General features: G+C 39.7%; 3 protein-coding genes and 1 long non-coding RNA gene across 9 annotated transcripts in view; 1 reads left to right on the top strand and 3 right to left on the bottom strand.

The window, feature by feature from the left end:
* Positions 1–2,895, top strand: part of LOC117988577 (uncharacterized) — a 109,098-nt gene extending 106,203 nt beyond the window's left edge. For all 4 annotated transcript variants that reach the window (XM_034975737.2, XM_069502989.1, XM_069502990.1 and 1 more), the window contains one exon: positions 1,171–2,895. In XM_034975737.2, the coding sequence (XP_034831628.1) occupies positions 1,171–1,462 (292 nt within the window). In that variant the 3' untranslated portion in view covers positions 1,463–2,895. The remainder of the gene's footprint in view (positions 1–1,170) is intronic.
* LOC117988107 (probable E3 ubiquitin-protein ligase RNF144A) overlaps positions 1–26,102 on the bottom strand; it is a 197,743-nt gene that overhangs the window by 51,688 nt on the left and 119,953 nt on the right. The window lies entirely within an intron of this gene.
* The window catches only part of LOC138403241 (uncharacterized), a 251,882-nt gene continuing 228,665 nt past the window's right edge, over positions 2,886–26,102 (bottom strand). The window contains exon 2 of the long non-coding RNA XR_011237540.1: positions 2,886–4,446. This is a non-coding gene — a long non-coding RNA (uncharacterized lncRNA). The remainder of the gene's footprint in view (positions 4,447–26,102) is intronic.
* On the bottom strand, positions 2,992–25,782 carry Top2 (topoisomerase 2). Of its 3 annotated transcripts, none has more exons than XM_034975734.2 (20): positions 25,590–25,782; positions 24,697–24,940; positions 22,303–24,202; positions 22,086–22,225; positions 21,782–21,984; positions 20,853–21,001; positions 20,103–20,340; positions 18,898–19,055; positions 17,705–17,913; positions 16,960–17,097; positions 16,034–16,172; positions 15,447–15,570; positions 14,735–14,749; positions 13,515–13,670; positions 12,451–12,597; positions 11,913–12,029; positions 9,319–9,493; positions 8,644–8,933; positions 7,779–7,950; positions 2,992–6,734 (listed from the first exon to the last, which is right to left on the bottom strand). In XM_034975734.2, exons 1-19 carry the CDS (start codon positions 25,602–25,604, stop codon positions 7,789–7,791), a joined length of 4,719 nt encoding a protein of 1,572 aa, XP_034831625.1. In that variant the 5' UTR covers positions 25,605–25,782; the 3' UTR covers positions 2,992–6,734; positions 7,779–7,788. The 3 variants fall into 3 exon arrangements, with proteins under 3 accessions (XP_034831625.1, XP_069358992.1, XP_069358993.1); XM_069502891.1 differs by having other exon boundaries at positions 7,779–7,941; XM_069502892.1 differs by lacking the exon at positions 14,735–14,749.

Below are 26,102 nucleotides of genomic sequence, written 5' to 3'. Positions count from 1 at the left end.
GGATTCTACGTCACGATATTTTCCGTCCTCGAAAAACATATTATGACGAATTTAGGTATAAGTAGATAATTGTACCTATAAATTAAAATTACATACTATAAAAACCATTCCTGACGTTTTGTTGAAATTATAGAATCAATTGAAAGCTTAGTTTGCCAGCCTATCAACGACGTAAAGTCGATGACTCTATATGATAGAGTCATCGAGCTTTCTCGGCAAACCGAGAAAGCTCTTGTAATCATGCCCCGTGAGCAGCCTGCCTAAGCGTAATCATTCTCAATAGAACATTAAAAATCAATTTACATTTTAAAATAGTCCGCGTACAACGGTAAATGCAATTTGCGATGACAATATTACATCTGTTCGAAGGTGTTTTATTTCTGAACGATTCCCACGACTGGAGAAGAATAAAAGCCAAAAAAATATTATTAATGACTCTTAACTATTTCTTGTTTCTTTATGCTTACTGCGTAGTAGGTGACTAGAGCTTACTGCGTTGATTTAGGCTGAGATCTATAGAGCGCACTTTGACTTTGCTCAAGACAGATTTATGTGAGAGATATACATGTCTCGTTTTAACTCTGTATCAAGATCAAGTCTGAGTGCGCTCTATAGATCTTGCCTTTACTACTTTGTCTCTCAGCGACTACACAGTTTACTCTAGATCACAGACTTTTGCCTGGCGCTTTAGATCTTCTGTAGTAGTCTAGGTTTTTCACTCGTACCTATCATGATTTCACTGTCAGTACGCCTCTGCATTTCAGCGAAAAGCTACTTGTTTATTTTTAAGTCAGTTATGGAAAAAAAGATTCATCATGATCAACCCATCGCCGGCTCACTACAAAGTACGGGTCTCCTCTCAGAGTTAGAAGGGTTTGGCCATAATTTACCACGCTGGCCATGTGCGGATTGGTAGACTTTACACACCTTAGAGAGCATTATGGAGAACTCTCAGGCAAGCAGGTTTCCACACGATGTTTTCCTTCACCGTTAAAGCAAGTGATATTGAATTACTTAAAACGCACATAACTCCGAAAAGTTAGAGGTGCGTGCCCGGGATCGAACCCCCGACCTCCGATTAGCAGTCGGACGTCCTAACTACTAGGCTATCAGTTTTTTTAGATTGCTTTTTTTATTATAAGTACCTTAATCGATTTTTTTTAATTCCAGGATCCTGGGTATAGTCTTCCTTATATTCGGTTTCATCACACTAGTGGGTAGCCTTATCTACTGCGTTGTTCTCTGCCGAGAGAACCCTTACCCTCGCCACCCCGAGGACTTCTACTGGACCCACCACTGGTCTAAGACCATCGGCCCGTCGGAAATACACTACAGTGCTAGTGAGAAACCGTATCGCCAAAACGGACATAGATACGACAAATACAATGGAAACGGAAAGTATTCCGATAGGGAAAGTGCTAAGGGTTACTCGGATAGGGAGAGTAAGTTAAGTAGGTACTGAAGTGTTTGATTTATAAAGCTACAGACACATTGGTAGGTACTCTGATTCTGAGCACAACCTAATTTTAGAGTATTCGCATCCTTTTCTTACTAATGTAATATGAAAAGGACAGACGCAGTTTGACAGTTTTAAATTTAATTTTTAGATGGTTTAAACCCGTGATATAGCGCACAGTCGCGAGCCTACTGTTTAAATTTGTAGCGACACACTAAAATTTAGAGTCTTTAAATGTAAAGGTGTCTGTCCCTTTTTAGCATTGTTAAAAAGAAAAGGATGCAGATACTCTGAATTTAGTTTAGAGAAAGACAACGGAATCGGTGCCATTGTTGTGGTACGTCGGGATTATGGCACAAGGCAATCGGAAACTTAGGTATAGTCCTTGTATAGGTTGAGATGGCAATCAGGGTATGAGGCGGGGGGGACGCCCCGCACGTCACCCGCGCTCGCCGGCACCTGGTTAGTGCGGGGACTGTGCGGGTGGGCGTGGCGTTCCCACCCCGATTGCCATTTCGACCTGTCGCGTACAATACCCATATGTAGAAGTGCACACTAGTCTTCGTGACGTCGATTATCAAGCCCGATTACATTGCAACACTGAAATGTGTTGCGGCTTTTAGGGTGCGTTTCCACTGAAGCGGAGTGGAGCTATTCAATAATCTAATTAGTCGAAACCACGCGTCATTATACCTAGGACTTTTGATCAAGTTTTATTGTTCTAACCTCCTCTACCATTACCAAATCACATAAGGTCCTATTTATAAAAAAAATTATGGAGTATATTTTCCCAGACCCATGGAATGGAAGATTGATAAAATATTGAAATTCATTAAATCTTTAAAAGGCGTATGTATCCTTTCCTAACACATCAAGTATTTTCTACTTTATCGGATACTTAGGTCTTTTATAAGTACCTACCTAGATATTCTATGATACATGATGAAATGAATTTATGTATAACATTACCAATGTGCAAATTACTAATAATTATACTCGTCAAAAACAGATTTGTACATGTTTTATCTGATTTATAGTTGGGAAATAAAATAAATGTGTACTAACTTTCAATTAATATTAAAATAATTGTATTGTTTAGTAAGTATCTATAATTTATAACATTTATTGTAAATAATTTATACATTAATGTTTCGAAAATGCCATATTAATTTACCTGTTAAGTACCTATATTACAATGTAAGTAATAAAGAAATGTAATAATTATAATAAAATGATGTACAATACGCGGCAGAAAATAATGTACATCGACCTTTAGAAGGAGATAGCGGAGTTGTAGAGCATTGTCTCTGTCGTTGAGACCAACAAAACGTCATACAGAGACAACGTTGAATTCCGAAACTAAATTCAGAGTTTATTTTATTAACTTAAAAATAATAATGATTAATATGTAATAAATAAAATAAAAAAATGACAAAGTATTTTTAATTTTATTATTTTCATTTCATATTTACCTGTACAAACCAGGTAATTCCACGACAGCCTAATTTTTAGTAAAAAAAAATAAAACATCCACATTTACAAAAAAACTTATTTATTATTATATTTACAAATTACATTAAATATTCAACAGATCTGGATTTCTATTTGCCATCACATTCAAATCGTATCTAGCTCATTTTTGTGATGCAAAAATTCCACGTAAAACGTGTGGACATTGTCACAAAATGTATTTCATTGAAGGGTTACGATTTCAATATCATAGAAAATCAAGACCCCAGAACTGGAAAAGATACAAAATAATAAATATGTTTTTACACATAGGCGTGGTACACACGGAGTGAAATAACGCGACAAGTCAGAGTAAAAAATAATAATAATATATTGTGGCTAATTCCTTTGTACACTATCTCTAAACTAAACTAAAATATCACGTCTAAATCTATTGCTATCCCTTTCATAATGTTGCTTGCGGAAAAGGAAAGCACTAGATTTAGACCTGTTAATTTAGTTTAGTTTAGAGATTGTGTACTAGAGAATCGGCCCCATTATGTACTTATTCTCTTAGAAACGTTTTCAGATTTCCAAAGCAACCAATACAAAGTGTTAAAATTTGGCCTGGTTCTGTGGTGGCTAGATGGGGCACATTACCAGCAAAGCTGGCATTAGTATCGTCAAGGGCTAATATAAAAAAGTCTTCAAGACCTAGAGATCAATAGCGCAGCAAAATAATTTACAATATTTTTTTTAAATGACAAAAAGGTGTCTCGTGAATTCAAATTCAAAGTATTTATTCAAAATTGATACCATTGTAAAATTTAATAAAAATACAGATGATAGGGCAGTGGCCAGCGACCAGGACACCAATGTTAAAAAACCGGTCAAGTGCGAGTGAGTGGTTTTAGTTATTTAGTGACAACCGCCGCGTCATTTCGCTACATGTATATTGTGCCTTATGTACACGGTATATTTTATTTGACACTATGATGCACCTCATAATAATATTATCACTATATCTCTATGGCGCACCGACAAAAAAATTACTACAGTTCTTACAACTCACGAAGGCGAGTAGCTCATGCTTGTGTTTAAGTCGTATCGGTATAAGTAACGTACATTGAATGTGTGCGTTTGCGAGCGCTTGCTCGCGACTGACTGGTCCGACATGCACGCACACTTAAGTAATGCCCGAGTATCCGACGTCCACTCGCCTTCGTGAATTGCAAGAACTGTACACGCCTGTCTTTTCGACATTCTAGTAATTGACAACATAAATATATCGTTTTAGAATATTTTTATTAACATGGAATGAGATTTCTTACATTGAATTTAACGTAAAAAGTTATATTTTGTACATTAATGCCATTGGTCGAAATATCACGCGTAAGCGCAAGATTTTTCGACTATAGAAAAATAAGAGGACATGGAGTGTATAATGCATAAATTTTGAGAAAGGATCGTCATCGTAGTAGTACTTCCAACTTCTTTGCTCGTCATATTTGCTCTATGTGTCATGTCAAGTACTGTTTACCCTTAAGCGCTTTATTCACGATCTATCCCGGCTGTACGTTAGTACAGCGGTGCTGGATGTAGAATACAGATATCGTGCCCGCATGCGTGAGCAGAATAAATAGAACGAATTAAATGAGAGGACGTGTTTTAATTTATTTAAACGCCAAAAAATGGGAGTTCTTCTGATGTTGTCAGCAGCAGCAGAAGAGAGGAAGTTTTAATGGTTAAATCTGCTGTACAGCAAGTCTATACACGATCAAGCACGCACGACGCAGGACCACTTTGACGTACGTCCGCGTTATTCACTGTCTATCTACACGACGTTCGCGGTGGTGGAGGCGCTCGCTGGATGCAAAATTGGTCGGGCAAATCCAGCAATCAATTAATAATAAATTATCGACGGTGTTTTTGCATCGTGCATCGTGCATGACCTTAGCGGGACGTCCAGCAAGATGGACCGTGTTTGAGGACTAAAATCGTACTTTTAACGTGACAGTTGACACATAGAGCAAATGTGGTGAGTCCTTTCTAATAGAAAGATAAGATAAGAAATAGAAACAAACGTGGCGCTAGCTCCGCCAGTCAGACATTTAAAAATAATATTCTATCCACAAAACGACAATTCACGACTAACACGCGCTAGTGGCGTTCTATGAGCTAGAATAGACGCACTGACAACCTCTTTAGGCTCTTAAATCCAATTCTTAAGGTACGCTTACACGGGCAATTGAAATCCCGCAATTCCAGGCAATTTAATCAATTATGACGTCAAAACCACATTTTTTTGCAATTTACTGCAATGTTATGCAAAATAATTGCTCCAGATTGGATCCATACATGTCGCCGAGCAACAATTGCTTAAAAAATTGCCCATGTAAGCGCACCTACACTTATCCTACATAAATAAAATTTTACTAGCACGTGACTTCAACCGCATGAAAAGTTTTTCCCATTTTTTTTACTTTTTTTTTCATTTGGCAAAAGTTAAACACCAATTTCATAAATTTTGGCCCGTCAATTTATGTACGTTCGTCCGGGAAACCTAACTTCGAAACGGTTGATCCCATTTTAACGGAAGTTTCGCAGACAGGTAGAGGACTGTGCAAGGAGTATCAAGAGGTTTTATCTCGGGAAAACGTCCTACAATCCTAAACATTTTTTGCAAAAAAAAATTTTTTTAAATACTATGGGTTCTTACAGGATATTTAAAAACCTACCGAGTGAAGTCGTTGGAAAAGCTACCGGATAATAAATTTCACACATTTGCTAGACAAGAAACGTTTGCAAAAACCTAGCAAACTCGAGCACTTTTCTTAGTCATGTGTTAGAACTTAAAAATCAAATACAAAAGTATTATTACGTATTTTAATTATGCGATAATGTAGCGTACTCTTAGTACGAGTTTGCAAAGTTTTATTACAGACGGACTGGAATCGTAATAAAAATCTAGAGAAATTGTTATCGAAATTCACAAAAACCATTCAAGTTTTCGTGCAAACTCATATTAGGAGTACAGATTTCATTAAATCAATTAATCGAGTCAATCGATTTGTTTATAACTAATTTAATTCACTTAGAACAAAACTAAGTTTAAAACAGCGTTAGTCTTGTTATTATAAAATAAATACTAACTAGTAAACAGAAGTAACACAAAGTTTGTGGATTAGATCAACAGAAAAAAACATAATTAATGAAATGAATTAGATTAATTAATCAAGAGAACACAAAATGTATATAAAAGAAACAGAAAAATCAATAACTTGCGGAATGAAAGGGAAAAAATATAATTGATGTTAGTAATGAAAATAATTCTAGAAAAATATTCGCGGAAATCATCTAGTTAATAATAATAATTAATTATAGTAAGTATCTTACAAAATTGTCCGTAGAGAATAAAAAGTCACCTGTCATAATATTATGAGGAACTGGCGGGCAAAACGGTGTAATTGCAGAAAATTAAGTTTCATAGGAGGGGCAAAGAACTGAATGAAAGCTGTTAAATAGTAGGTACTGTAATTTGAATTTTGGACTCAATTTTGGCACAGTTTTAAGCTGTTTTGAAATCATGAACTTTGAGCTTGATTTTAACAGAGTTTTAGGCTGTTTTGCTTGAAAACGAGTTCAGATTTGTATTCAGTTTCAAAAACGTGAGGATTAAATAACAAAAAGTTTTTTGTAATTACGCCGTTTTGTTCGCCAGCTCCTCATATATATCTTTTTATAAAAATCTGTTACATCTGGGCAGATCTCTGTTTTTGTACAGCGAGCGTTCACACACGCACTAATATTCAACCAGTGTACACTGCACCTGAAAGCGAAAGTATTACACCTTTTAGTGTGCTTAGTATTATTATATACTAGATGATTTAATTTTCCGGGATAAAAGGTAGCCTAAGTTCCTCCCTGGGATGTAAGCTAACTCTGTACCAAATTTCATCAAAATCGGTTGAACTGTTCGGCCGTGAAAAGCTAGCAGACAGACAGACAGACAGACAGACAGACAGACAGACAGACGGACAGACAGTGTACCCCTCGAGGCGCTATCAGGATGCTGGGGGTCTTTTAGACCCTATGCACTTTACTGGGTTCAGCGTTTAAACTATCGGGAGTGATATCCATTACAAAAATAGCTGATTCCGGCTGTACTCGTGGTTAGTCGAAATAAGCCCGACTAGTTTCGAACCCATCCGGTGTCCTTTTTCAAAGGGATTCTGGTCGCGACGCGGTGCTGTTGAGTCTGCGCGCTGCTCGGGCTGCGCTGTGAGAGGAAGAGGGGGCTAGATGTGGGGAGAGAACTCTAGATCATCTCGTGACAGTTCCTGCAGATCTTAATAGTCACCGTACCGTGGGGCTTCGACTAACCACGTAGGAACAGCCGGTCTCACTACCCATATTATAAATGCGAAAGTGTTTGTTTGTTGGTTTGTCCTTCAATCACGTCGCAAAAGAGCAACGGATTGACGTGATTTTTTTGCATGGGTATAATTTAAGACCTGGAGAGTAACATAGGCTACTTTTTATCCCGGAAAACCAAGGAGTTCCCACGAGATTTTTAAAAACCTAAATCGACGCGTACGAAGTTCTTGCATCTTGCTCTATGCAGGTTCTTGATATCCAGGGGCGTGCAGGTCATAGATACATAAATGCACTGCTTACCCCAGTTGTAATAGCTCAATGCATATTTTTCAATATGACCTGCCAATAAACAGGTTCCTAGCTAACTAATGCCTACCCTGGCTTCAAATCTGTGCACGCCACTGTTGATATCCCTGTATCACGACGGTCGCAGTGATACAGGGATATCAAGAACCTGCATGGCCCAAAGAAGAAGAAGAAGAAGAAGAACACTCACCCAGGCAGCTTCACTCGGAGTCAGAGCCGTCGCTGAAGTGGTACTTCTTCTGCTGCCGCGACCGGCCGCCGCCGCCGGTTCGAGGCGCTAACGGACTGCTGGGGATCTCCTCCACGTCACTGTCGCTGTTCACTTTTTTCGCTTTCTTCTTAGGATTAAGCTTCTTTTTGTCCTGCAAAAGTGACAGCTTACTAATATTTCACCCAGTGTGGAGCTTAAAATCCACCTCATTGCTGCTGAATGTTCAATCCATACTTAGGTATTGGCTAGGTAATAATAAATCTAACACTAGGTAGGTATGCGGTAGTCTATTTCGTGCTTTAAAATAGAGTGGGATCATTAAAAGTGTTCTTGTCAAATCAAACTATATTTTCGAGACGCAGTATTTTCAAAGAGAAATTCTACGACCTTGGTGTCGCATCTCATCGCATGGCCATTCGCGTTTTCTGTTTTAAAATAATCAGTTAAAATGCGAATAGGGGTCTAAAAGACCCCCAGCATCCTGATAGCGCCCCGAGGGGGTACACTGTCTGTCCGTCTGTCTGTCTGTCTGTCTGTCTGTCTGTCTGTCTGTCTGCTAGCGTTTCACGGCCCACCAGTTTAACTGATTTTGGTACAGAGTTAGCTTACATACCGGGGAAGGACAAAGGCTACTTTTTATACCTGAAAATCAAAGAGTTCTCATGGGAAAAATCTAAATCCACGCGGACGAAATCGCGGGCATCATGTATTAGTAATATAAACGCGAAATCGTGTGTTTGTCTGTTACCAGTTAACAGCTTTTTTGAACCGATTTTAACGTTTGATACAGAGATAGCTTGCATGTCGGAAAATCCTGGTTGATGATGATGATGACTACACCTACCTTTTTACTATCAAATATGCTATCATCGTCATCGCTATCTGGGCTAAGGACAGTCTTCATGGGCCTCTTCTTGGGCTTCTCTCTCTCTTTCTCCTTCTTCTCTTTGTCAATTCCTAAGTTTATAAGTTTCCTCTTGGACGCGGATTTCTTCTTCGGCGAGGGAGGCGGCGAAGGCGGAGGTTCTTCGTCACTGGATAGTATTGTTGTGGGAGATTCGTTGTTGAATTTTTCTTTCGGTTTGACTACCTCTTCTTTTTTTGATTCTTCTATTAAGGAGTCGAAGAGGCAGTCTAGAAAGAGATATATCTAAATATATAAAAGTAAAACTGAACAGAAAGTGAGAACTGAAAAGCATTCTAAAATAGATTTTTTTTTATGGATCATAGTTTTTGAATTATCATGCAAAATGTCGAAAAAATGCAACTGTAGTACGGAACCCTCGTGGCGCGAGCGTGACTCGCACTTGGCCGGTTTTTTTACTGTATGCGATTTTGTTTACGAAGCCGTCGTCATTACTCGCACGAGTGGGTGCGTGCGTGCGCGTGTATGTGAGTGAGTGAGTGCATGCGTGTGTGTGTGTGCGTGTGTGTGTGTGTGTGTGTGTGTGTGTGTGTGTGTGTGTGCTTGCGTGCGTGGTTGTACGTGTGGGAGAGTGTGCGGACGTGATTCACTCACCAGAGTCCATGTCAGCGGGTTTTTTGTGGGCTTTCTTCTTGACGAAGTCATCGTCGTCGTCGTCGCTGGCGGACATGGCGCGGGGAGCCTCGCCCTCCGAATCTACTTTGTTGTCGTGTAATTCAACGTCCGAGTCCGAGGACGTGTCGTCTGAACCGTCTTTATATTTCTGGACCTGAGGAAAAGTAAACTACATAAATCGATGCATCGAATGATCAGTATCGACCACTACGATTGGTCTAAACTATAATAACTTAGGACGTCCGCTTTCTAATCGGAGGTCGGGGGTTCGATCCCGGGCACGCACCTCTAACATTTCGGAGTTATGTGCGTTTTAATTAATTAAATATCACTTGCTTAAACGGTTAAGGAATACATCGTGAGGAAACCTGCATGCCGGAGAATTCTCCATAGTGTTCTCAAAAGTGTGTGAAGTCTACCAATCCGCACATGGCCAGCGTGGTAGACTATGGCCAAAACCCTTCTCACTCTGAGAGGAGACCCCTGCTCTGTAGTGAGCCGGTGATGGGTTGATCATGATGATGATGATAATGCTTTATTATCTAAAACAAGCGAATTTTCGCACTTACAACTTTTTCAGTTTCCAATCAAAAACCACTTATGAAGTTTACTTTGTTCATTAGTAAAACTAATCTAGCCAACGATTGTAAGTGCGAAATTAAAAAATCACTCCGCGGAATATCATGTGAAATCATCGTGAAGAATAAATTTCACCAAACGAAAATATTAATTTTTTAGTCCAGTACATGTTAGCCTTTGACTCAATCTCATCTGGTGGTAAGTAATGATGCAGTCTTGAGATGGAAGCGGGCTAGGAAGGAGTATGGCAATTTTATTAAACCGGTACTCCTGGTCGGTTTCTACGCGACATCATACAGGAAATCGCTAGGCGATACGGCTTTGCCGGTAGCGTCTACGGCCGAAGCCTTCCACCAGTCTCATTTCAAAGTAGCAATAACACCCATATCTGTTATTAAGTATTCTGTGGTTCAGGACCACACAGACCACCACCTATAGACGCCCAATAGCTGGACACCCTCGATCGCCAAGCTTGGGCAGTTGCTTAGCATAAAAGTCGGCCCACGCCCGTTCGGTACCCTCATTCCGCACATCATTGTCTTGATTACGTGACTTTTGAGTCCACCAATCACAACAATGCATTCTCCCCTGTCCCCCGCCAACATTTTACGATTTTGTTTTTATGCAAAACCTTGTATATGCGTACTCTTGAGGTTGAACTCTCTTTGAGGACCTATAATCTTCTAAATATATAAAAGGATAGGGTGAATGACTGACTGACTGACTGACTGATCTATCAACGCACAGCTCCAACTACTGGACAGATCGGGCTGAAATTTGGCTCGCAGATAGCTGTTATGGATTTTTGAAAATTCAACACCTAAGAGGGTGAAATAGGGGTTTGAAACTTGAAATCTTAGCATAAAAGTCGGCCCACGCCCGTTCGGTACCCTCATTCCGCACATCATTGTCTTGATTACGTGACTTTTGAGTCCACCAATCACAACAATGCATTCTCCCCTGTCCCCCGCCAACATTTTACGATTTTGTTTTTATGCAAAACCTTGTATATGCGTACTCTTGAGGTTGAACTCTCTTTGAGGACCTATAATCTTCTAAATATATAAAAGGATAGGGTGAATGACTGACTGACTGACTGACTGACTGATCTATCAACGCACAGCTCCAACTACTGGACAGATCGGGCTGAAATTTGGCTCGCAGATAGCTGTTATGGATTTTTGAAAATTCAACACCTAAGAGGGTGAAATAGGGGTTTGAAACTTGAAATCTATATATATAAAAGGAAAAGGTGACTGACTGACTGACTGACTGAATGACTGACTGACTGACTGACTGATCTATCAACGCACAACTCAAACTACTGGACGGATCAGGCTGAAATTTGGCATGCAGATAGCTATTATGACGTAGGCATCCGCTATGAAAGGATTTTTGAAAATTCAACTCCTAAGGGGGTGAAATAGGGTTTTGAAATTTTGTAGTCCACGCGGACGAAGTCGCGAGCATAAGCTAGTCTTAGCATAAAAGTCGGCCCACACCCGTTCAGTACCCTCATTCCGCACATCATTGTCTTGATTACGTACTTTTGAGTCCACCAATCACAACAATGCATTCTCCCCTGTCCCCCGCCAACATTTTACGATTTTGTTCTCATGCAAAACCTTGACTTGAATGTTATCGCATTTGTATTGGGCGCCTTTTGAAATGCAGTCGCGTGATCTATTGCGTGGCGAGGCAGCCATCTTGAGTCGATTGTATACATACGGGTGGTTGGTGATTTTTAAGCTAGTCTCGTTCCGACGCGAGACTCGACCGACTTTTAAATGCTTTTTGTGTTTAGGTCGCTATTTTGGTCGAGTAGTTGTAATAGCCCTGGTCAAGTTAATATTGCAGTTAGGTTATTATAAACGGTAAAAAAACTCTCGATAATCCTATTCGCGTCGCGATTAATATTTAACTTCGCTTCTGGTATGTTTTACACTCTTGATGTTGAGTTCTCTGTGAGGAGCTATAATATAAAGTGTAGGCACCTTAGTGGCCGCTCGGCGGACGATGGGTCGCTCCCTGGGCGCTGGAGGCTCCACCATCTCCACGTCTGAGTTGGACAGCTCGCCCGAACTGCTGCCATCCACTGTTATCTTCTTCGTCTAAACAAATTCATTATCAATTATAATTACAGTGGTTTTCGGGTATAACGACGATGAAGGGACCACTCTATTTTCGTCGTTATATCCGTAAGTCGTTACAGGCAAAGGTAAAGAGATACATGTATAGTTTATATTCATTTATTACTGAAAATATTTGTACGTTATTCACTGGTACATTTAAAAAAAATGTGTATTATTAGTTAGATACAATTTTTTTTTGCGCTTCCCTACCTACTTAGCTGATATCTATAAACAAAAGGTAAAGGTGGAGACACTTGCTGACCATCTGTGTGGATGTAAACAAAAAATAAGAAATGTTTGTGGAAGAAAGAAATCTGTGACTTGATAATATTATAAAATTATATTCCTATATCATATAATTTTATCGATCTATAGATCTCAGCCTATGCAGCACTCTTACCTTTTTAGGTTCCTTCCTAAATGTGAGCTTAGTTTGCTTGAGTCCGTCGGATTTGTCCAGTTTGTCAGGTTTGTCTGCTTTCTCCTTCTTCACACGACCCTTGGGTTTCTTCTCCGCGCTAGAAGAACTAGCGCCTGTGGGGTCGTCCTGCATCAAACAAATCATTGGTTATTAATATTGTCAACCTTTGACTTGTTGTTGGCTTTTTTAGGGTTCCGTACCTCAAAGGGAACTCTTATAGGATCACTTCGTTGTCTGACAGACACAACAGACATCTGTCTGTTGTGTCTGTTTTGGCAGGGTTTTTAGAAATACAAGTACCTACACTTTTTTCACGTTTCGTTTTCAGGTGCAGTTCTTGCAATTCACGAAGGCGAGTGAACTTTACTCGTGGTTACGTCGTTTACACGGGCATTACGTAAGTGTGCGTGCATGTCGGATCAATCGGTCGCGAGCAAGCGCTCACAAACGCACACATTTAGTGTACGGTGTACCTTACTTATACCGATACTACTTAAACAAAACCGGCAAAAAGTGCGAGTCAGGCTCGCGCAACGAGGGTTCCTTACTACAGGCGTATTTTTTCGACATTTTGCACGATAATTCAAAAACTATGATGCATAGAAATGAAAAAAAATCTGTTTTAGAATACACAGGTGAAGACCTTTCATATGATAGGTACCCCACTTGATATTAGTTATCTTAGTTAGTTAGTTACTTAGTTTAGTTATCGTTTTTCAGATTTTTCCCCTAATGACCTAGAAGACCTACCTACCTACCAAATTTCATGATTCTAGGTTAACGGGAAGTACCCTGTAGGTTTCTAGACAGACCGACAGACAGACAGACAACAAAGTGATCCTATAAGGGTTCCGTTTTACCTTTTGAGGTACGGAACCCTAACAAGCATGAGCCAATCGCCCTCGTGAAATGCAAGAACTATATCTTATTAGTAATCATCAGTTATGTCACCAGTCTTCGTTTTTGCTAGCGTTCTGTTAACACCCTGTATACATATTCTATGCTTAAGTTTAGAATAATTGATTTTACTATTAGATACTCACAGGATCATACTCTTTCTTTACTTCTTTCTTGATCTTGGCTTTCTCAGCGGCCTGTATCCTCTTGATGAGGTCCTCCGAAATCTTGGGCTCGATGCGACGCCCGTTCTCAGAGGGTATGATGTCCATCAGTGACTTGCGACTCTTCTTGTTGGCCGCCTGAAAGAAATTACTTAGTAAATTCTGAGTTTCTTCTCAGACCTGGGCGCGTTTGGAACCCTCGTAGCTTTAGTTTTAAGTTTGCGTAATAATTATCACCACTATATCTTACAAATCCAACATCTGACTATCAAAAAGAGTAATTTATTACCTATTTTGAATAAATCATTTGACTTTTGACTTTTGAATACAAAAAATATATAGGTACGAAAAATAAAGTTTAACATTTTACTTTCTAATGCAGAATGGGCGTTTTATTATATTGTACAACAAGGGCATAAAAGAATTTTATCCGAGACATTTATCTACCCGAGCCGAAGGCGAGGGGTCGAGGCCTTTAAGACCGTGATCTACATCTCATGGGGAAAATATTTTTCAACAAAGACACTTTTCAAAAGTCACTAAATATTTTTTGTCGCTAAAAGTGAAAAAAAGTCCCTCGCGTCTTCGAAAAGTCGGCAAATCTAGCGACTACGTCGCTCACTTGGCAACACCAGACAAAATAGCCACAGACAATAGCATACGTCTCGTAAACGGCCGAGGGCAACGCGCGAATTTTTCGACATGGTTTTGAAAGAAAAAAGAGTCAAAGCAATATTTTCATTTCAAAATAGTGTTATAATTAATTTTTAATATATTAAAGTATAGTAGTGAATAAAGTAAGTCAATAAGTGACACATTTATATTTTATAATTATGAGAGTAGATAATAGTTTAAACACTTCATTCAAATACAAATACAAATTTCTTTATTGCGAATATGGGTAAACAGTTGAGATGTTACAAAAACAAAAAGGTACAGCCAAATTCTGCCTATCAGCATGCAATATGTATTATGTTATGTTATACCTAGCATCGTGTACATAGTTCTGATAATATTACTCGTACATATTTTATTGTGTAAAAATAAGGTAAAAATGTGTCTGGTAGTGAAATATGTCAAATCAGAATAAAATGTCAAATGTAGGTTATTATTCATAATTTTAAGTTAATGTAATGGGGTTCCTATGTATATTAAATAAAAGTAAATCGTGCATTAAGTAATAGTCATCGTCTATTTGTTACCTTTATCCTTTCCATCTTATATGAGAATGCAATGTAAACAGCAAAAATGCATTATTGATTTACATATCTTGTATAGAAGCAGGCGTTACTTTGCGGAAGTCCATGACATACAATGAACCAAAAGCTTAATTTGCTATAATCTGCAGAAACAGGTCGAATCTGTATGGCGCAACATTGGTGCATTTCGCAACATACAGATTCGACCTGTTTCAGCGGATTATAGCAAATTAAGCTTTTGGTTCATTGTATATTTATATTGTGCGGTCTATAGCAAGCCAACGGCGCTATTGGTCCCTCTAATGTCATCAGGAGCTCTTTTCACCTGACGCTAACTGTACAGGCATACATTGTTATCCATACTTAATATTATAAATGCGAAAGTGGGTCTTTCTGTCTATCTGTCTATCTGCTAGCCTCTCACGGCCCATCCGTTCAACCGATTTTGACGAAATCGGTTGAACGAACGGTACAGAGATAGCTTGGATCCCGGGAAGGGAAATAGGCTACTTTTTATCCCGGAAAATCAAAGAGTTCCCATGGGATTTATAAAAACCTAAATCCACGCGGACGAAGTCGCGGGCATCATCTAGTGTATAATCTATCCCGCACCGGGTTAAAGCGGGGGCTGTGCTGGTGAACGGGGTGTCCCCACCCCAATTGCCATCTCGGCCTGTCGCGTTCTGTACACATACGCCCCATAAAGCTTACTCACCAAAGCCTTGGATCCTTTCCTGTTGACGCTCGCCTCGTCCTGTCTCTCCTTCTCTTCCACCTCGTCCAGCTTCAGCATCAACGCGTCGAGGTCTTCGCGCCACAACATCGAGGGAGTTTTCGCTCTAAACAATAAAAAGTACCCTTATTATAAACTAGCTGATGCCCGCGACTTCATCCGCGTGGAATTACATTCTTTAAAAATCTCGTGGGAACTCTTTGATTTTCCGGGATAAAAAGTAGCCCATGTCACTCTCCAGGTCCCTATACCCATACCCATGCAAAAAATCATGTCAGTCCGTTGCACCGATGCGACGTGATTGAAGGACAAACCAACAAACAAAAACACTTTCGCATTTATAATAAAATAAGGGTACTGATGCGAAAGTGTTTTTGTTTGTTGGTTTGTCCTTCAATCACACTGAGGAAACAGACAGCTATGAGGAAAATAAAGAAGAGACTCACTTGAGAGCACTGAGCTTGGCCAATATATGGTGCCTCTGCTTGAGCACCTCATCCTTTTTTGAACTTCTGAATCACTCTTGTGAGGAAACACTCAGCTATGAGGAATATGAGGAAGAGACTCACTTGAGAGCAGTTAGCTCGGACAGTTTCTGGTCCCTCTGCTTGAGCAACTCATCCTTCTTCTCTTTGGTGAGCATCCACATGGACATGCCCAGCAGATAGTTGTACTTCTTTACTTCTTTTAGCTGCTGGAACGCTTTCTCTGTTAAGGGCAAACAAATAGTTATCCACAATATTGATGATATACTACTAACTAGCTTATGCTCGCGATTTCGTCCGTGTGGATTACACAAATTTCAAACTCCTATTTCACCCCTTTAGGGGTTGAATTTTCAAAAATCCTTTCTTAGCGGATGCCTACGTCATAATAGCTATCTGCATGTCAAATTTCAGCCCGATCCGTCCAGTAGTCTTAGCTGTGCGCTGATAGATCAGTCAGTCAGTCAGTCAGTCACCTTTTCCTTTTATATATTTAGAAGAAGATAATATTATATTTTACCACCGACATGAGGACATAAGGACTTGGCTAAGGTTTGGAATACTCTTCCACAATATGTTTCCTACCAATTACAACTCGGGTATCTTTAAAACAAGAGTGAATAGGCATCTTCTAGGTAAACGCGTCCCATCTTAGGCTACATCATCACTTTCCATCAGGTGTGATTGTGGTCAAGCGATTACCTATAAAGAATTTTTTTTTTAAATCTACTAATAACACTGAATTTCAGTCACGGCGCGCCGTGACTGACAAAATGTGTATCTGTTATATTTTCACGGTTCAACCCTTGAAGCAAACATTCAGTAGGGCGATTGTCTAAAACCTGCATCAATCATTATTACAATCTCAATTGTTCTGATTGGCTGAATTTGTGCGATTCTTGTTGCAACAATGCATTGTGGCCAATAGTGAGCGAGCATTAACCAATCAGAGATGATTGCGATCGTGACATTGTAGCTGTTAAACAACCGCGGTAGGGCCACTGATTTACCTGGATCGAGAGGCTTGCCCTTGCTGTCCTGTTCAAGCTCAGGCTCCTCTTCAGACTCGGGTTCCTCCTCCAGAACGTCGAGTCCCTGCATTTTGCTCGCGCGTTTCTTCCAGTCGGCGATAGGATCCGGAGCGTATCCTGGAGAGAAACGTAACCTCAATATATACTCAATACCGAGCCTCGATAGCTCAACGGGTAAAGGAGTGGACTGAAAATTGAAAAGTTGGCGGTTCAAACCCCGCCCGTTGCACTATTGTCGTACCTACTCCTAGCACAAGCTTGACGCTTAGTTGGAGAGGAAAGGGGAATATTAGTCATTTAACATGGCTAATATTCTTTAACAATGATCACCAGCTCACTACAGAGCATGGGTCTTCTCTCAGAATGAGAAGGGGTTTGGCCACCACGATGGCCAATTGCAGATTGCAGACTTCACACACCTTTGAGAACATTATGAAGAACTCTCAGGCGTGCCGGTTTCCTCACGATATTTTCCATCACCGCCCATTAAAGCAAAGTAATATTTAATTACTTAAAAAAAAAAAAAACATACAGTCGAATTGATAACCTCCTCCTTTTTTTGAAGTCGGTTAAAAACGCACATAACTCCGAAAAGTTAGAGGTGCGTGCCCAGGATCGAACCCCCTACCTCCGATTAAGAGGCGGATGTCTTAACCACTAGGCTATCGCAGCTTATATCACAGCTAGGTCTATTTAAACGTCGATTAATATTCTCTTGAGCTACCTCTCTTGATGAGTTCCTCCACCATAACCTTCCTCTTCTTGTTCTCCACAACCAGTCCTTTATCGCACTTCTCCACAATGAAACGCGCTTGGTTAGTCAGTTTGTCCGCTTCGGCTTGCAACTGCCCTTCTAAGTAGTCCTTTCTTCTTATGTAGTACTTGAGTCGAACGTCGTAGAACGTTCGGAGCATTTCTTCCACTTTGTCGTATCTAGAAAAAAAATATTAGGCTTTTTTTTTGGCTTTTTTAGGCTTCCGTACCCGAAGGGAGCCACTGGGATCCTATTACTAAGCCTACGATGTCTGTCCGTCCATCTATCTGTCAGCGGGCTGTATCTCGTTAACCGTAATAGGTAGAGAGTTGAAATTTTCACAGAATGTAATGTGTGTATTTCTATTAGCACCATAACCACGAATCTATACTCCATACTAATACTAACATTATAAATGCAATAGTGTGTCTGTCTGTCTGCTAGCTTTTCACAGTCCATCTGTTCAACCGGTTTATAAAGAAATTTTGAACTTTTATCCCGGAAAATCAAAGAGTTCCCATGGGATTTTTAAAAACCTAAATCCACGCGGACGAAGTTGCGGGTGTCATCGAGTAATACATATTTCCAAATGGCTGCCATAAGTGTTAAAGATAAAAATTGTTATTTCTTATACAATGGTACGGAACACTTCGTATGCGAGTCTGACTCACACTTGACCGATTTTTTTATTTACCTACGCAAATATAGTTGTCACCGGTCTTTTACATTTATTTTGCATTCAGTTTCTTTTTAGTTTTGGGGTTGCATCAATCAATTTATTCATGGTATTCTTCAATCTATACCCATAACATCAAATATGAAAGACTAGCTGATGCCCGCGACTTCGACAGCGTGAAATTAGGTTTTCAAAAATTCTGTGGGAACTCTGATTTTCCGGGATAAAAAGTCTATATCACTCTGCAAAAAATCATGTCAATCCGTTGCAACTGTGCGACGTGTTTTTTTTTTTAAAAGAATATTAGCCATGTTAAATGACTAATATTCCCCTTTCCTCTCCAACAAAAGTGCAACGGGCGGGGTTTGAACCGTCGACGTTTCGGTTTTCATTCCACTCCTTTACCCGTTGAGCTATTGAGGCTCTAAGGATTCAAGGACAAACCAAGAAACACACTTTGGAATTTATAAGGGTACTGATTTCTCACTTCTTAAGACAGTTCATGTGGTCGAAGGCATTCATGCAGGTCATGGAGATGGTGGTCTGCAGCTTGAACACTTTGTGGATCCCTTCCGCCTCCACTTCGGCCAGTTTGCCCGGCAGCAAGCTCACTACGAAGCGCACTGTTGTGTCTGTGTTGTATTCCTGAAACAAAATACAACCTATCATCATGATCAACCCATCGCCGGCCCACTACAGAGTACGGGTCTCCTCTCAGAGTGAGAAGGGTTTTGGCCATAGTCTACCACGCTGGCCATGTGCGGATTGGTAGACTTCACACACCTTTGAGAACATTATGGAGAACTCTCAGGCAAGCAGGTTTCCTCACGATGTTTTCCTTCACCGTTAAAGCAAGTGATATTTAATTAATTAAAACGCACATAACTCCGGAAAGTTAGAGGTGCGTGCCCGGGATTGAACCACCGACCTCCGATTAGAAGGCGGACGTTCTAACCACTAGGCTACCACAGCTTATAACCTATACTTGAGACAAATTGGATATGGGATGTTTACTAACAAAGTTGCCTAGCAACCTATGCCAGGTATAATTCCCTTGCAGGATAAAATGTGGTATAAGCCATTTCGTATTCGGTTTGGTTTTCAACTCTATCTTGGGCCTAATAGAGACTAGAGTCGAAAACTCATTTTCAACAAAATGGCTTTTACTATCGCAGTATGAAATAACAGTGTGGATGTGTTTTTTTGCACGCGAGTGAACAACGGGCTTAAGATAACTAATCACACTATCACACTAATATTATAAAGGCGAAGGTTTGTGTATGTGTGTGTGTGTGTGTATTTTTTTTTTTGACAAAATGAAAAGTGAACAATTTACACCATACTTTAGACCAAAGCACTAGATAAAAAGCCGAGACTGGTGTTGGCAGTTTGCAGCCCAAATAGACCGTAGTCTGTGCTAGGGCTGACAAGTTTATGAACCTCTCACAAAAATTCATACAAACCTATAATTTTTAATTTTTAATAGTATTTATGTTGTGTGTGTGTGTTTGTCTGTTTACTCACTTTTTCACGCAAAACTAATGTACTTATTTGGTTTTTTGGAATGGTGATACATAGATAGTCTATTATAGAATACCCTAGAATAACACATAGGCTACTATTTATCCCGGTCAATCAGAGTTCCCACGGGATTTTTAAAAATCTCCTTTAAAAAAAAAATTAAAAACTCACCCTATACTCCGATATAACTGGCTTCACTTTCTCCGTCCCGAGCAAAGGTTCCAGAACGTTCTCCTTGTAATTCTGTGTCCACGTGCCGACCGGAAGCTCGCTAATCTCGATCTTTTCATTGGGCAAGATGGCCGCCTCGCCGGAAATGACGTATTTATCACCGAAGCCCTCGATTGTGCCACGGAAGTTCTTGTACCACGGCTGCATTGGTACTGGGTCCTCGCCATCGAGCATGCGTCTAAAACAATGAACTTAAGATAATAATGGTAATATCATATTATTATGTTAACATGTTTCTGATTTCTGTGGCGTTTTAAGTGTGTTTCTTGTCTTAGCATTGTATTGAAGAATAAATAATTTATTTAGTGTAAGAATTTAAAATTGTAACAATCGACGATTTTAAAGATTATCCTTTTTCTGTTGTAACCGAGGCGTCGAAGACTACTCTAGATTTGTTATAGTATCTCAGACCAGAAGAAAGTTAACGACTGTGACGCAACCAACTAGGCCATTTAATGGACAGATACGTTTGATAACCCTGTGAAGCCAACCAAGATACAAGCCCTTGACTGCAATCCCACCTGGTGGTAAGTGATGTTGTCTAAGATGGAAGCGGGCTAACCTGGAAGGGGTATGGCAGTTTATTTAACCCTGGTATGACTTTGCCAGTAAGATGGTAACTAGTTATGGTCGAAACCTCCCAGCAGACCAATAATAATAGACATGTGTTCATTAAGATAGTAAGTTTACCGCAAGTTGGCCACGATGTCTCGTGGGTTGTAGTTGGGTATCTTGGTGGACCAGCCGGTGCCGATTCCCTCTGCCCCATTCACCAGCACCATTGGAATAATGGGGATGTAGTGGACTGGCTCGATCTTCTGGTTGTCTTCAAACTCGTGCTAAACAACATAAATACAGCTGTATTATACACACTCATTACTCAATAGGGCTGTTCACACACCAGAAACACGTATTTTACACGAAACCAGATGTAAAATACTTCTGTCCTTTTCATTTTGTACCCTGCAGATAAGGATGAAGTGATCGCGCGGGTCATCTTTACTCATGAATAAAACTGAAGTTTCTGTCTGTAATTGAGAAATAACTACCTCATATTAAGCTCATAATATGGTTATTTGAACTGTACCATAACTGAATCACACGGTTTTAAAATTTTTGTCTGTCTTTTCTGAATGGGCTTTGGAACGTCTGAACCTATTTTGACGGGACTTTCACAGACAGGTAGAGAATCGATCAAGGAGTAATATAGGCTACTTTTTAACTGACTTTCAAAAAAGGAGTTGTTTTTCTATCTACGTACACCGAAATCGTTTCTACAAATAAAGTAAATACCTGTGACCTGTGACATCTGAGTTTTTCAACCATTTCAGTTAGTCTTAAGTTAATTTAGTATTGTGTATGTGTATGCCTTCTTTTTAGTGTTTTATGGGTTTTCATGAATGACAATAAAAACTATTATTATTATTACTTACCACAAGCAGCGGGTCGTCATGCGGGTGGAAGATGTGCCTGGTGAGAGGCGACATGAGTGTGAAGATGTAACGCGGGCTGGCCGTGTCTTTGCCTCCGCAGAGTCGTGTGCCGAACTGACCGCGCGGCTCTAGCAGGTTGATGTTGTTGGAGCCTACGTAGTTTTGTGCGAGATATACTATACTTACCACAAGCAGCGGGTCGTCATGCGGGTGGAAGATGAGCCTGGTGAGAGGCGACATGAGTGTGAAGATGTAACGCGGGCTGGCCGAGTCTTTGCCTCCGCAGAGTCGTGTGCCGAACTGACCGCGCGGCTCTAGCAGGTTGATGTTGTTGGAGCCTACGTAGTTTTGTGCGAGGTTCACTATCGTCATCATGAGGGACTGTTCACCTGTGGAGGGTAGAACCAGATTTCATATTAATATTCCGCAATCAATTTCGGACTTGCCTTTAAGCGCAGGCCACGTTGGGCCATGTTGGTTGGCCACTTACCGTGATGATACGCCGAGTGTTCCGCTACCGAACCAGCTAACTGTGCAACCTTGACCTCCCGCTTGTCATTACGCTTTATGCATGTGAAGATCACTTTACGTTGGCCGGGCTTCAGGCCGTCAATCATTGATGGTATGGACCTAAAAACAATTTATGGTTTATTAAATACTTATTTTCGGAAATATAAAATCAGCAGATTATTTTATAAAGTACTCACCTAACATTATCACCGTTAGAAAACAAAACCAGCTCCAAATTCACGAAATCCGAATATGTGACCTGTTTCGTTTCTTTTGTATACAAATATCTCTCTGACAGACCAATCTCCTTCCTCCGTTTGACCTCTTCCATGTGACTCGTCAACCATTCCTTACGCTGATCTGCTCCTTTCTTCGAAAAGGCTAATTCTATGTGATGGTCATCTGTAGCACCACTATACCTGAAGCGTATTCTATGTCTGTCCATATTCTGGAAGTATTCTTTAGCCTCCTTAGACGTGGAGGTACCCAAACCTTTGTAGTATTTGATGTTATATGTATGATAATTTTCTGTATCTTTTTTCCATTCTTCAAATTCAGGTAGTGAGAAAAATGATAACTCCTTATCTTTCTTCGTCGCTTTAACGATAGGCGTAATAAACTCCTCTAAAAACGGCAGTTTTAAAAGTTCGGGCCAGTTGTGGTGTATGAAATTAATGATCAGTCCTTTTATATGTGATCCATCCTGATCCTGATCGGCCATGATCATAACTTTTCCATATCTCAATGACTTTAGGTCATCAACAGTGTTGTATTTCTTTTTGTACTGCAGACCCATGATCTTGATCAAGTTGTTTATTTCGACGTTTTCTAAAACCTGTTTGTGTGACGCGTCCCTAACGTTTAGAGGTTTACCCTTTAGCGGGAACACGCCGTAATGGTCTCTGCCCACTACACTCAATCCAGACACAACTAAGGTCTTGGCCGAGTCTCCCTCAGTAAGGATTAGTGTGCAAAGATGCGCATTTTTCGTCCCTGCATCGTTCGCATCTTCTAACTTCGGTATACCTTTAAGCTTGCTCTGTTTCTTACCAGACGCCTTTACGAGTTCCGTCTGAGCCTTAAACTTCGCCCATGTCAGTACCATTTCAACTAAACCAGATTTTGTGATTGCAGTAATAAACTTTTCAGACAAAGTGCATTTGGAACCAAAGCTTTTAGCTTGAAGTGTCATGTTTTCTTTAGTTTGTGAATCAAAGGTTGGGTTGACAATCAGACAGTTGATAAACACCCACATATGATTTTTGACTTGGAATGGTCTGATGTTTACACCACCCTTATTCTTCTTCTTTAATACTTCTAGCACATTCTTTACAATATTATCTGTAACAGAGTCAACATGTTTGCCTCCTTTTGTTGTGGCAATCGAGTTTACAAATGAAACTTGTTGGAAACCTTTATCAGAGAGAGTCAAAGCGACTTCCCAACGATCATTTACTTTTTCGTAAACTACCTTCAAAGGCTGTCCGTTCTCGTCTTCTTTGCCTTTTATGTACAAATCTACATAGTCTTTGAACTTGTTTATTTTTATTCTCTCTCCATTGAGATAGACTTTTACGCCTTGAGACGACGCGGCCACGTCGTAAGCTCGCCGCGACATTAATGCCACAATGTCATCTTCTAGTTTATCCATTTTAAACTTAGCCAAATCTGGGCTAAACGTCACTTTAGTAAAATCATCATCTTTGCCAGCTTCCTTAACCTTTGGTTCAGAAGCTTTTGTCATGTTGGCGCCCCAAGTTTGTTTAAAATGTTTCTTGTACTGCTTAGATGCAGTTTCCACTGTGAATTTTGTAGAGAAAATGTTACACAGCTTTGCACCATAACCGTTTCTCCCTCCTGTCACTTTTTCCTCTTCATCATTATAATTTGATGACGTCAAAAGATGTCCGAAAATCATGGTAGGGACATACATTTTCTCATCCTTGTGCATAACTACAGGAATACCGCAACCGTTGTTGTATACAGATATTGTATTTGTTTCTTGGTTTATATCAATTTTGATAACATCCATTTTGGCATCTCTTTGCTTGTTGTCAGCTGCGTTGACTAATATTTCATCATATATTTTGTACAGACCTGCATAACAATAATTATTAATGGCAATGTTATTGTCTCAACAATAACAAGGCTAGCTTGCCCACTAGAGAATAATGAGATGAAATGGTGTTAATTTGAAATTCTTTAACAAAATATGGAAACCAATGTCTATAAACTTTTTGAGAGCCAATTTGAGACTATTTTAATTCATTATAAGCTAACCAAATTGAGAGATCCTTATTATTTGATTGATGTTTAGAGTTAATCAAAAATAAATTACCAAATTTTATGGTCAATGAAAAATAATCCATACTAATATTATAAATGCGAAAGTGTGTCTGTCTGCTAGCATTTCACGGCCTATCCGTTCAACCGATTTTGACGAAATTTGGTACAGAGATAGCTTGCATCCCGGGGAAGAACATAGGCTACTTTTCATCCCGGAAAAAATCAGAGTTCCCATGGGATTTTTAAAAAACTTAATTCACGCGGACGAAGTCGCGGGCATCATCTAGTATTTAATAAAAATTTACCAGGCACATATGTAAGTTCTCGCTGCACCATACACTCCTTGGTCTTGTCAAAAACCCACATAGTCTCGGTGGCACGTTCAACCGACCCAATGTAAGTGTCGGGACGGAGTAGAATGTGCTCAAGTTGAGACTTCTTCTGGTATATCTTCTCTATGGTACCTTTCTGCGCCTTGGTGGGCGCCTTGGTAGGCACAGCCTCCGCTGTACCATTTTGAGTGCCATTACTCATTTTAGAGAACATAGACTGAAAATTAAAATGTAAATAGAATATTAAATGTGTATATTGAAAGACAGTTGTGAGAATGCTATCAAACGATCATGCTGGTTAAGCAATGTTGGATCTGGTTGATAACTGAATATGTGACCGACATAGGGTGTTGAATTTTGGCCTACTTGTTTCCTATGTGCCTCCATTATTACCATTAACTGCTGATAATAAATTTTAAATCTGAGAATTGAAAACTCATCCTCGTTGAGTTGTATATGAAAGGATCTGGGAACCTGTGTTATTATCCTAACAAAACTCCTACCATTACATTATGAAGAATGGAAAGGTGTCAATCACCACTTGCAGCAGTGAAGAATATGATGCAGAGAGAGAATATTAAGTTTTTTTTTTGTTTTGAACTTTATATTGTACATAAATAGGCGAACTATGTTCAAATATGAACAAAAATCAAAACAATTATAAAAAATAAGTACAGGTTTCGCGGCACCTTTTTAACATCCAAAAAGGTAGAATTACTTATTCCGAAATAGTTGAAATTATAATCCCATTATTTTACCATTCAGCCAAACCTTTGTTTTCAATAACAATACATAAGGACAAAATAAACAATCTTAATTTTGACCGTTACCTATCAATCCAAATGCCGCCAAGATTGAGTCCTTACCTTTATATCAGCCATCTTGAGGGTCGTGCTTATTAGACGAACGCGATCAACGCTACTCCGAATTTGTCTTGAAAACAAGACGGCTAGTAGTTTACTGCTATTAGCTTTTGCAAAACAACATTTTCCTTGATAATTTACAATAATTACGATTTGCAAAGAATCAACGAACTTGACAAACAAAAGACGCCGTGAACGACCATAGAGAAAATTTCCACAAACCACAGTATTTAAGCGCTTTATTCACGATCCTTCCCGGCTGTACGTAAGCTCAAGGCCGCGGTGCTGGATGTAGCAACAGACCATCGAACGAATTAAATGAGAGGACGTGTTTTAATTTATTTAAAATGCCACCTGTTTTATCAAAACGCCAAAAATGGGAGTTCTTTTGATGTTGTCAGCAGCAGCAGAATAGAGAAAAAATAGCAAGAGGGTTTGGATGAAAAAAAAAACCGGCCAAGTGCGAGTCAGGCTCGCGCACTGAGGGTTCCGTAGTACAGTCGTATTTTTTCGACA

This window comes from Maniola hyperantus, chromosome 14 (assembly GCF_902806685.2).
Source record: "Maniola hyperantus chromosome 14, iAphHyp1.2, whole genome shotgun sequence".
In the NCBI taxonomy this organism is placed as follows: domain Eukaryota; kingdom Metazoa; phylum Arthropoda; class Insecta; order Lepidoptera; family Nymphalidae; genus Maniola; species Maniola hyperantus.
The sequence above is the reverse complement of the archived record's forward strand: the minus strand, read 5'-3'. Positions and strand labels throughout refer to the sequence as shown.

Excerpts from the sequence above, each read along its gene's own strand:
- Top2 (XM_034975734.2), bottom strand. Across the intron at positions 20,341-20,852 it reads GACATCGTGGCCAACTTGCG|ACGCATGCTCGATGGCGAGG; the intron begins GTAAACTTACTA and ends TCATTGTTTTAG. Across the intron at positions 17,914-18,897 it reads CACATGAACTGTCTTAAGAA|ATACGACAAAGTGGAAGAAA; the intron begins GTGAGAAATCAG and ends TTTTTTTTCTAG.